Source organism: Telmatherina bonti (genome assembly GCF_933228915.1).
Source record: "Telmatherina bonti genome assembly, chromosome: 23".
In the NCBI taxonomy this organism is placed as follows: Eukaryota; Metazoa; Chordata; class Actinopteri; order Atheriniformes; family Telmatherinidae; genus Telmatherina; species Telmatherina bonti.
This window is the reverse complement of record NC_136632.1, coordinates 7,333,664-7,346,370: the sequence shown is the minus strand read 5'-3', so window position 1 is coordinate 7,346,370 and position 12,707 is coordinate 7,333,664. Positions and strand designations below refer to the sequence as shown.

Here is a 12,707-nt window from a genome sequence, read left to right as displayed (position 1 = left end):
AATAGTGAAAAATAAGGGGGAAAAAAAACATCTTTTGTTATTATTACTTTTTTAAAAAAAAACTTTTCTTCAATGCTTTATAACATTTTGACAGACTTCTGGAAGTACTGCACATATACCTCGATATCTTACAGCTGTTTTCCTCCATGCATTCAAAGTAATTTAATTTAATTTAATTTAATTTAATTCATTCATTCATTCATTCATTCATTCATTCATTATTCTAACAGCTTAATCCAATTCAGGGTCGCGGGGAAGGTGGAACCTATCCCTGCAGTCATTGGACGAAAGGCACCCTGGACAGCTCGCCAGGGGTTAATTTAATTTAATTTAATTTAATTTAATTTAATTTAATTTAATTTAATTTAATTTAACTTAATTTCATTTCATTTATAAAAATAGTTTTTAACCTTGAGCTTGATAACACACGACATCTGCAGAACATACTTAAAGTCTGCACATCATTCTCTTATGCAACATGACATCTGCTTAAAACTCTAATCCATACCAAACTGGATTAGACTTTTTCCATTTTCCTTCCTGAATCAGCTGCATTAGGCTCGTCTGCACCAGGAGGATCTTTAAAGGTTTGCTTTTTTCTTTTTACGAGTGCAAACAAGCTGCAGCTCTGAGGAACGGTAGCAGCGGCAGCGAGCTGCTGCTTAGACTGAGGCATTTGTGAACGTAGCAGATAATTAATAATTCATTTATGGTTTCAGAGTTGATGGTGCTTCAAACGTAGCTTTACTCCACATTCACCATTTGTTTGCCAAAGTGTCTACGAGTGTGCGTGGCAGAGTTAGGTTCAAAGTCTTCTTGTGCGCTGTCTGGAGACGTTCAGCAGGAGTGAGAGGAGGAAGATGCTGACCGCAGATCAAAGTTCATCTCTGAGCTCTCTCTTTTTTTCTCTGTGTTCGAATTTAAACTTGCAAAGTCTCAAACACAGACACAAACAGAGTTATAGAAGATGTTGCCAGCAAAGTCTGTAAATAAGCCTCAGTATTATTTCAGAATTTTTCCATTTGAGGCAAGAAAAATTTAAAATCTGCCTCTTATGTTTTAACTGTTCTGATTTTACAGATAGAAAATGAAGATTTAGAAGTTTCTTTCTCGTTTTAGCATTTATAAAGTAGATCATTTGTTACATTTTACATCTATCGGTGGAGCAGACCAGCATTTCCCTCCTTATCTGCATGAAGTCTTCACTTTCATGACATTTCACAGTGAACACATCTGGTTTGAACACATCTGGCAGCACTGACCCTGGGAAGCAGCCGTATGGCCTGCAGCAGACGTTGTCTGTGAGCTGAGTTTAGAATCCCAATTTCCAGCAGGTCTTGATCCTCCACCACGTTGCTGCCCTGTAAAGTACCAAGTCCGGGACAAGGTTAGTAACACTGGAACAAGGATTTCTAACATTCTGCATATAGCAGACATAATGACAACACAACAGCCATATGCATGCAATAAAACAAATCAGCTGATTTTTCCACTTCGCACACCCAACGCTCAGCCAACCACCGATTTAGCAGAAATTACCAAGTTGATACAGAAAAAAAAAGTTCCATCCATTCATTTTCTGTTCCACTTATCCCAAATCAGCATCAGGTGGAAGCTGGAGCCTTTCCCAGCAGCAGGCGAGAGGCAGGACGCACCCTGCAGCTCACTTTTCATTGTTGTACATTTCAATAGTGACTTAAAACATAGCACCATTTGATGAGACACATATGCATGAATGAATGAATGAATGAATGAATGAATGTGTTTGACACATATACACACACACACACACACACACACAAACAATTTTATTTGTTCATTTCATGTTCAGTTTAACTTTACGTTGTTATACATGAACAAATAGGCACAGAAGATGGATAGAAGATTAAATCTTATATAATCTGCCCCATAAAGCACCTTTCGAATAATAATATTAAGTTGAGTTGACTTAACTAAATCAGATTAACCCCCACCCTAACCATGTCACCACACACTACTTCAGCAAAATATAAGAGAAAAAAACCAAAACAACAAAAAACATTTGTCTTGTGTTTCTGTAGATAGATACACAAGATCTTAATTGTGTGTGCACAGGTTTGTTGGGTCTGCAACGACTTTCTGGTCAGACGTGAAAACATCTTTATGTTTGTGCCTGTAATGAATTCTGCTGGAAGAGTTTCGCGGCTCTGAAAGAGACGGATTGATCAAACGGCGTTTTGGGAACAGAACATTCCTGTCTCGTTGCCAACTGTGTCATCCTAGATGCTTTTCTCTGATGTAGGAGCTACAGATTTTATTAAAGGACATACAGACAAGAAGAATTTTAAATACAAGAAATATGTTGAAACATTTGATCATATTTCCATGGTTTTCGTGGTTATTTAGGATATTGCAGTGATGGTAAAGTCGAGGCTTTTTGTCAGAGATTTCGAGTACGAAGACACATGATGGAGGCATCCTAAGTATGTCTACAATGTTTAAATGTTCTGAGATTAAATTACAGTACATAACATTTTTTTTATATTACTTATATATACTTATATATATATATTATATTACTTATATACTTATATATTACAAGTTTGAATGTCACCCCCTAAATATTTAAATTTAGGGACATTTTTATGTTTTGCCTGTTTGAGGAAAATGGCGATATGTTTATTAGAAAAGAAAATGGATTCAGTTTTGTCAACATTTAGAAATTTAGCCATACAGAATCTGGAAATTCCACTTAATGTTTTGCAATTCATTTGTTAATTTAATAGCAACCTCTTTTTAATTTATTTCCATGTGTGTAGAGCACAGTGTCATCGGCATACAGCAGGTCAGATCATTAATATAAATACTGAAAAGCAGTATTGAAGCTGTTTCACAACCATCTCTAAATGGTGTCATTTGACTTTATTCATCTCTCAACTGGAAGTAGTTTAATTCCAGCTTCCCAAAACTACAAGTCAAAGTGTCTTTGGAGAAGATTCAGAACTCATCGGTGTGTGAATGTGTGTGAAAAACACTTTTTAGTTACATTTCTTAGTGCTGGATGAGCACAGATGTATGTGACGTGCAGTGAAAATGGGCTCTGATTGGTCAAAAGGACTGGAAAAGTGTAGAAGCAACTTTACCATGTTCTGTCAAGTTTTGTTGACAAAATGTTCGGGACTGAAATACAAAGTGAAAGGTTGCAAGTTGCAGAAGCTGGGCTACAACTCCATGTTTTAGTTCCAGTACAGGTAAGATTTTCTTCTCTACTGTGTTAACTAAACATGTTTCTATCTATGGCTTCCTCTGCAACATAATCACAGAAGTGTGTGTGTGTGTGTGTGTGTGTGTGTGTGTGTGCAACCAGACACCAGAAACCAGTGTTTTGTTTGGGTTTGCATCAAGAAATTTATGGAAATTATTCAGAATTTCAAGGGGTCACTGTCCAGTTAAGGACTGTGGATCCAGGCTAGTAAAACACTATACACAGGTTCTGCAAGTCCCAAAGATAGCTAAACCTCTGCAGCTCCACCCCAATGCCATAACATTTTATCTCATATTATACTAAATAAACATAAATGCTTTTTAATATAAAGATTTACACGCACACAGATTTTCTTTCCTGAAAAAGAAAAAAGCACTAAGCGACAGTTTGAACAATGTGTGTAACTATGGCTTCAGCTGATAAGGTTATTTAACCTGGAGCATCCAGAGTTCGTGTAAATAAATCCATCAAGACACTTGAAATTCGATTAAACTTTGTACAGGCAAAGCAAGTTTATTTGTACAGCACCATTCAGCAGCAGGCTGATTCAAAGTGCTACGCAGAGACATTGAAGCGTTAGAAAATAAGAAGCATAATTTAAAATAAAACAAGAGAGAAAGGCAAAGAAAATACCTGAAAAATTTACTATTAGAATCGGGATCAATTCCAGCTTAAAACCAACAGATCTGGAATTGAAATAACTCCAAATAAAGCTGAGTGAACACCAGCAGAGAACAGGAGGAACTTTAAGCTGGATGTTTCAGCTGATCTGAGGCTTTCTGGGAGTTTCTTCCAGACATGCTGAATGCAGCTTCTCCATGTCTCGTTCCGACTCTGGGAACTGATTAAAGACCTGATCCGAATGGATCAGGAACAGAATGGAACAGAATGAGAAAATGTACATTTCTGCCAGTAAAGTTTGTTGTGTCCTGTACAGCTGCTGTCATTCATGTTAAAGTTAGCGTGTTGTTAAGTATAATATTCAGCATAATGAAAGAAACATTTCTGCTAAACATCACAACTGAATTATTTATTTATTAACCCAGTTTCTGCAGTCAGGTCCTAACGTTCATAAAGAAACTTGTCTATTTTCCTTCTGCCTTCTCTTTTATTATTTTTATTATTATTTATTTCATTTAATTCAAAAGAGAAACGTGTATCACAGAGAAAAGCTACAAAACTAAGCAACATAAACTCATGCTTAACCTTTTAAAGAATACACTCCTCATATCGGGGGGGGGGGGGGGGGGGGGGGGTACGGAGAACTAATGGTGCCAAAATGTCCATTTTGGGATCTCACCTGAAGTATCTGCAATAAAACCTCTCTAATTAAGTTTTCCTTCACTTTATCCTTTGCAATGATCGGATCGAGATTTAAAGCTCCAGCTGCATCGTTTCAAAGCAACACTCAGCCTGACTCGTTTTTATTTGTGCGGTGTGCCATCTTCATTTATTCCTCACCAGAAACACATTTCTGATTTATAAGCTCCTTAATGAATCTATAACAACTCCATCAGTACCTGAAATGACCTTCTAGTTGCAGAAATGGTCTGTTGTTATGCTAACAGCTGTCTGTCTCATTTTTTTTCTATTTGAACCGACAGCTGAGCACATTAATACAGCCAGAAATAACTTAAATAGATAAGATGAAATCAATCAGAAGTTACATCTTTAAAAGCAGAATAGAAGCAGCCGTACAACTTGTCCCGCAACACACAGAACAGTGTGAGCTGACCCGTCACAGAAAACACACATTAAGCCGTAATGAAGCACAACTAGTGAAGCTAAACAGAGATTAGCAGAAAGCAAGTTTAATACTCTTTAATAAGACTCATGCTTGACTTTTACGCCAGAGCCTGTGCGGTTTCACACAGAGTTTCACCTTTAATTAATCCATTGGGGCGCTATAAGAGAGCGATCAGTCCTTCGTCTCTGTAGAGGATGAGGAGTTGTCATGCAGACAGATAATTACCGTCATGGAGAGATGCAGTGTGCAGGCAGACAGCTGCTGCTCGGAAATAAAGGCCAACTCAGCCAAAAATAACATCAGAAATATAGACTGGGGCAGAAAAAGTGAGGTACGGTTAGGTAACCATCAAACTAAAAGATGGTAAAGGAAGATGAGGATATGAAGGACACTGTGGGCTGTCCACCTTCTCACAACAACACGCTACACGGATATGCTGGTGTAGGAATGATTCCACCTGCCAGTACCTTCACGTCTAATTGTTGTTGAATTACAGCAGTGGTGAACATCTAAAACGCGGCGAAGCAGAGTGCGGTTGTGTCCAGAAATCTGCAGCTTCCCTTCAGTCGACTCACTGCGTGAGGCCGCGACATTTTCATTTTACACTGGAAAGACCACGCAGGAGACGAGTTTCTATTGCAGATTTCTGCTGCTTCAAATAAAAAGTCTTAATTCTCACTGCAGCTGTCAATCAATCAGTCATTTTCTTAACCGCTTGGCCAATTAGGCGTCGCGGGGAAGCTGGAGACTATCCCAGCAATCATTGGACGAGACCAAGCGGCAACCTCCAGCGGTTGAAAGTGAAGCCCATGTGGAAGTGCATAAAACTGCAGTTCCCCCTTCATCCACTAGGGGCTGCAAAACAAAGCGAACCCCCATAGACTCCCATGTTAAAAAGACCAACCTCATAGCAGAAATAAACATGTTTACAACCTGGTTCAAAAATCCATTTTCGGTTTAATAGGTCAGGTTTACCTTCATGACAACTGTGGGGGAGTGGATTTTTTTCTAACTCGCCCATTTAAAAGTAATTTAATCTCGAAGTTCGGCATATTTAGGGGCGGGTCCTTTTGATTGACAGGTACCAATATCCGACTTCAAGTCAGAAGAACGTAGAACAACCGCGGTTTTTAGCCGGTTAATAACGTGACTTAGCTTTAGCCCGCTTACCTCCGTTAGCTGGTTAGCTCCTGTTATCTCCGGGTTAGCTCGGTTAGCTCTTACCTACAGAAATCTCGGAGTTCGCTTGATGTCAAACATCCACCATGAAGCTCACAGCCCCCCTCTCAGCTCCACCTCTTTGCCCATATTTGTATTTTCCGGGCGAGACGACACGCATGATGCTGCCAACATGGCGACGGTAGGAACCGCCCATCGAGCTTCATCTCAGCTCTTCAGAAACCTATGGTTGACGTCACGGAGACTCCGTCCATCTCTTTATATGCAGTCTATGGACGAGACGCAGGGTACGCCCTGGAAGGTCACCAGTCCATCACAGTCTCACTGCAGCAGTCCACCTGTTTTTATTGGTTTTTGACATGGCCATCCATATTCCCAAGACATCAGTAATCAGTTGGACAAAACAGCATCACAGAAGGAAATGGTACTAAAATCTAGAGTCCATTCTTATCCATTAAGTCTCTTACTGTGGGTAGTAGTGAAAAAACCCAATAAGGTTGTTGTAATTTGCCTACGAGTTACATTAAATTCACTGTTAAAATCATTAATGGAAAAGAAGGGAACATTAACTGAGGTATACTTTTCTCTACAGTCTGTCATTAAAATTCATGCTCTGCATTAATTAATCTGTGTGCTGGGTTAATTTCCCAAATGAGTTCCCAACATTTCATCTTCAAGAATTAAACATTTGTTTATATTTTCCTGTTTGGTGAGAGAATTTATGAACAAAGTCATGAAATTATGAACATAAAGATGTAAAGCATCTCCTTTTGTTCCATCAGCTGTAAACAAAACCTATAAAACATGGTTTTTACTAGAGGATTACTTTAGATCCATCTGGGAACTTGATGAAACCAATTATCAGAAAATATCTTGTGACGTTAAGACTTTGCATTCCACCCGACATGTTTTAAACTCACAGTTTATGTCAGAGAAACAAAGATCGCTCACAGGATTGGCGACAACACCTGGATTACACATGGCAACCAGGAAGTTGTTGATATAGCCACTTCCTAACGACAACGTCTTATTTCAACATTTTTGTCTGAAATTCCTCTTCAGGGTTTAGAAATTAGTAATGAAGCTTTCATCCTGAATAAATCTAATATCTATTTCACTTCTCTCATCTAAATCCTTGTAAACAGAAGAGATGATTTTAAAACCTCTAAAAAAAAAAACAACTTAGCTTAAAATATCTTGGTATCGCTTTCACAGAAAAGTCTTGTTTCCACCAGTGGATGAAGAATTTTGGTGCCCAACCACTCGGGCAGAATTTAACGTTCAGATGGACAAAATCAGACCACAAGTCATGAGATGGGGACCCGCTACTCTGCAGGGATTGAGGTAATCTGGTAATATCGCAGCTTAGTGGGTCATTGACATGCATGAAGCCCGTCTCACAATGACAGCTGTCACACTTTACCGTGTCAAAGCCTATGACTTGGTGTGGAAGACAAAAAAATACAAGAGACGCAGTTGAGTGTCTTGTGAAACTACATATGTGTGTTTCCATTACATCTAGAATTGTGCAAAAACTAAATATTGCAATAAAAATCAAACGAAAGTGGAAAAATCTACCTTTAAAAAAACTCTCTCAATTAGTGCTAAGAAGGTTTTTACGCTCCCATGAGGTGGATTTTCAGACGTTTTGATATCAAAATATATCACGAAGGTGTAATGGAAGCACTTTTTTGTATTTACCTGTACCCAGACGTGACAAAATGTGAACAGTTAAATTTCAGCACTGGAACAAACAACAGCAAATTTCAAAGTTTTACAATGAATTAGGAAAGAAAACGAGGAAGAGAAAGGAAGAGAAATCCTCCGCAGCAAGTAAAAACCTCAAAATAACACTACTTTGCCACCTTGCACAAGTCGCAATTCTTGTAAAATCTCATCATACTGACAAGACTTTACAAGAATTAAAGCTTATGCACTAAAAAGCGTTTAATGGAAACACCTGACAATCCCATTTGTTTGTCAAAACCTACAAATATCGCTTTGATTTAGTGAAAACCTGTAAAGCAAACGCAGCTAGTCACTCTCCGCCTTCACTACACACCATGATTGAAGAGATCATCAAGAGATTTTTCTTTAAGTCTATTTGAGGATTATTGTTAGTGTTATTGTTCTATTTTTATCCACCTATTTACTTTTACGATATTTTACCACCTGCTTATTTCAATATTTAATTACTTAGATATCTTAAATATCACCCACTTAAGTAGCTTTTATTTTTGTTTTTATTGTCATCAAAGTCTATTTACTCTTAATAATTCTTATGTTTACTTTCATCTTATTGCTCTCAGTTGTTCCTTATCGGTCATTGTCTGTTTGATCTTTTTTAAACTTCAAGTGTTTTCCTGGATCCTCCGCATTGGGAGGAGCCATGCCTACGGGGTCGTTGCCATGGGGACGGCTGTAGACTGGGCGGCCCTTGCATTGCAGCCTTTTGGCTGGAGTGTGGATCGGGGGGCTGCCCTGAGTCAAGGCCGTTCCAATGAATGGTAATGTCTTCTATGGTCATGGGTGGGCTTGCCTCGGTGTGAAAGGATCCCCAGGATAACTGTTTCCTCGCCATTCGCTGAGCCAGATGTTCATATATTTCTTTTTTTTTACTTACTTGTTGGTTAAGGAGACAGAGGATGTGAGCTGTGCCATGCAATATGGGATTAGCATTTTCATGTTACCTTCCAAGAACTAAAACTACTGCTTTTATTGAGTGTTTATTTAACAATGAATACCTGCAGACTGATTCCACAAAACTCCCCTATAGCTGTAAAACAATCCAAGATGTAATAGTGTCAGCCTTTTTTTATTCATTTTTTTTGCCTTTACATGGGCAATGGATACAAAGGTGGTAGCTGAGGCTAGAACATTTCAGTTGAGGGACTTTGAGTCAACCCAAAAACAAATAAAGAAATAAATCTGGGCTTTCTATTCCTGTGTGAAGTGAATTAATGAGTTTTTCACACCAGTTTTGTAACGGTGGACACACAGATGATCCAACTAAAATGTTGTTTTAATTAATGTTTCATCTACATTCTGACTCTTAAAGTGACAACCAACCTTTTAATGTTTTGCACAGATAAACAATCCTTTAACGTGGAGAGATTTTGCTCTAGACTTGTTAGTAAAACTCTACCTCTGGGGTTTCACTAGTCTGCACCTGAACCAGCTACACAAATTGAGGAAGGTAACAGCAACAGCTCAGCCACAGCTCATTCCGTGGCTGAGCTTATAGCTTTCACAGCCTCTTCATGGGCCTGTGATAAGAGTGCAGTTCATAGATCAGTTCCCAGCCTGATTAATAGAGCTGGAGTCACCATTGCTACAGCTTCTCAGCAGTGTAACGAGTCTCTGGGCTGGAGAAGAGGAATTTTTTGGGGAGTTTTAAGGGGTTCAAAGGCATGACTAATTGCTCCCTGTTGGGACTCCTGAAGCAGAGATGGAGTTTCCTAATGTTTCTCTTCTTATTATACACTCTTTTTGGCGCATTTCCCTCAGTCTTAACTTTACGTTTGCTCTACATCTGCCATTTAACCTTACATCAACACATCTACTGCAACCAAAAGCCAATGCACGAGTGTGTTTTTGTGGCTCAGCTTTCCCTATAAATGCTTGTGCTGTTTGTCCAATATTCGGAAAGTAAACAGTTTTTACACCCTGCTTACAAAATGTATTATAGATAACTAAATAGTTGATATTGGGCACCAGGCTGAAGTCCATAATAATCCATTCATCTGGTTGTGGGGGGTGTTTGGTGTCCAGAATATAGAAACAACAGTGATGGCCTGCAGTTAGCTTGTGATGGTTCAGCCACACAGCTTAACAACGGCACCACAGCGGGTAGCAGATGCTGTGAACACAGAAATTAAAATTCATATGCAGCATCTGGGGGTTGTGGTGAGATTATAAATGGAGCAAATACTGATATCGGTGACAGTATTGACGTTCATTATCGGCACTCGCAGGCCAAGGCAAGTTCCACAAATTATGCTCGGCCCACTATGTCTCCTCCGGCTATTCTCTTCCTTTCATGCTTGTCTTCCTCCCTCGTTTCTTCTCCCTCTTTTGTTCGCTTTTCTTTAATGCTCTGCTATCAAACAAACTTTTCTTCAGTTTTCTTTTTCTTGCCTCTCTTCTCTATCCATATATTTTCAATATGAGAGAGAAAATGAGGCAACATCACTCAATTTTCTTCAAGAATTAATATTAAATTACTTCTTTAGCCACTTGTGTTCACTTTTTTAATGGTTAAGAACTAAATTTTTGTCATTTGTTGAAAATGCCTTTGACTTTTCAAAGGTTTTTTCTTTCTTCCATCTTCATTGAGCTGACCGAAAGCTAATTATAAGCAATATTTCAATTAGCATTTCTGTGTATCTTAAATTAGTGCAAAACTAACTGAAGTTTAAGTATTTTTGTCCAAAAATACATGTGAAAACTATAATTATTTTTCTTTTTTTTCATACATATCTGAATATTTATGTAGCATTAAGAAAGCGCATTTGACTGTACTGAGGAGAGTTGTTTGAATAATCATGACTAAAAATGGTCCTGCAGGTGGTGTTGTAGTATTCCCATCCATATGCATGCTAGGATGCTTCTGCACGCTTTAAGTTAGCGTCACCATTGTTAAAAAGGTTCATACTTCCTTAAAGGGACATTGTGTAATATTTTCTGATGTTTACTGGTATAAAATCAACATCTACAATTATATTTGTGTCATCTTTATTGTGTAATGATCTTCACTAATAATCTGACACAATCCTGGAAGCAAAGAATTTTAGACTTGATTATACATACTGCTGGTAAGCCAGTAGTGAAGTGCCATGACGGTTATCGTGCCTTCACACCGGCTTTTTGTTCAGCTTTACTGCAAATATGAAAGCAACCAAAACCACATCAACAATCACATCACCAGGGGAGGAAAACCAGATGTAACCAGACTAATGACGTGATTTATAAAATCACCTTTTTTCCCCAAAGTGCACACTCCTGGAAAGTACTGGATGACATGTTTCCATCAGTGTTGTTGAGGCTTTGTGACTCAAGGTGGCCACTGTGGTTGTTGTTAAAAAATGCATCACAAAAAAATTCAGTATTAAATGGGAGTAATTCTTGCCCAATCTCCCTTTATGTTGATACTTCTGAACTTTAGAAAACTCCAATAAATATCAGAAATCACGTGTTCACGCAAAAAACTAAGTAATTAATCATATATGGAAGTAATGTTAGATGTGAAAATCACCGGAGAATTATGGTGTCTCCCAACAATGCAGCGCTCTTTGACCCTATGAATCACTTTAGCCTCTTTCAGCTCGCTGCCCTCTTTACAACACTCAATATGCTGCTTTTTCTGTGCTTAAGCTCAGATAAATCCACTGTATAATTTACCTGCACAGTATCAAACGGCTGCTCTAATGAACGCTATCTCCAGCTAGCAGTCTACTGTTACAGTCTGTTAGCTGGAGACATTAATCATGTCTCAGATGTCCTCCAGTTTACCAAGTACAGTCGATATTCTACAACCAATTTACTGTCTTTGTTCAGCTCTTCTGTTCGCTGCTTTTTTTTTTTCCATGAACAGCCACTGAAAATAGGCCTGATATGTTTCTGTCCACTGTCCTTCAGATCAGATGCTGTTGCTATAACAACCACTCTTAACTCTTGCTATTTGGTCATTAGTCGAGATGAAGCTGTCCTCGGCTGGCTGGTTAAAGTGACCAGACACGCCCACCTCAATGACCCCCTCTTTAGTAGTCACCAGTAACAGTAGATTGAATTGCTCTGTGCTCATTTGCATGCATGTCATAAAGCAGTGCATTCATGCACATTTCACACTTTTCCTCTTTATTGTACTGCAGCGATATGCACGCCAGTAAATTCTACAGTTAAACTTAATTCGTCTATTAAACAGAAAACTGAAGCATTTCATTTGCTTATCTGCTGACTTGTTGAGGTTTAAACCTTGCATCCAACTTCATTTTCCAAACACGGGTGGTGCTGAAATGATTTCGACCCAAAATCTCTCCTTTAAGGATTCACTGAAGAATCAAAGAAGCAGTGGAAATACCATGATAATCCCTGCAGCCTGCACTGGAATCAGCCTGTTCAATGACTTTTTCCAACGTTGGGAAAGATGAACAGCTTCCTCTTCAGTCATAAACGACAACGAGGTTAAAAACTCCATTCAGCTTGTGGAGCGCCAGCAAAACTTTAAAACCTAGAGAGAGGCAGCCCTCACAAAAGACTTTGAAGTCACTGTGATGTCTGCAAGGCTGTTTCATCTCTTCTCTGTTCAATATTAATTGTATCTAAAGGCAGTTTTGAGAGGATGGAGGAAAAAGAAAAGACATGAGGGGAAAGGTCTGAAAGTCTCTCAGAGGTTGTGCTATAACTGTTAAACTATGTGTAAATGAAAGTGAGGTGGATAGACATGAAGGCGGGTATCCGGGGACATTACTGTCAAAGAAAGAAGAAGGTGTGACATTAACAACTGCTACAAGTATTACTGCCTCCCTCCAGTTAACA

The 12,707-nt window shown here is 38.7% G+C and overlaps 1 protein-coding gene across 4 annotated transcripts in view; it reads right to left on the bottom strand.

Annotated features, from left to right (window-relative positions):
* Positions 1-12,707, bottom strand: part of anks1b (ankyrin repeat and sterile alpha motif domain containing 1B) — a gene marked incomplete at its 5' end in the record, with an annotated part of 320,790 nt that overhangs the window by 49,245 nt on the left and 258,838 nt on the right. For all 4 annotated transcript variants that reach the window (XM_079263373.1, XM_079263375.1, XM_079263374.1 and 1 more), the window contains one exon: positions 1,263-1,361. In XM_079263373.1, the coding sequence (XP_079119499.1) occupies positions 1,263-1,361 (99 nt within the window). The remainder of the gene's footprint in view (positions 1-1,262; positions 1,362-12,707) is intronic.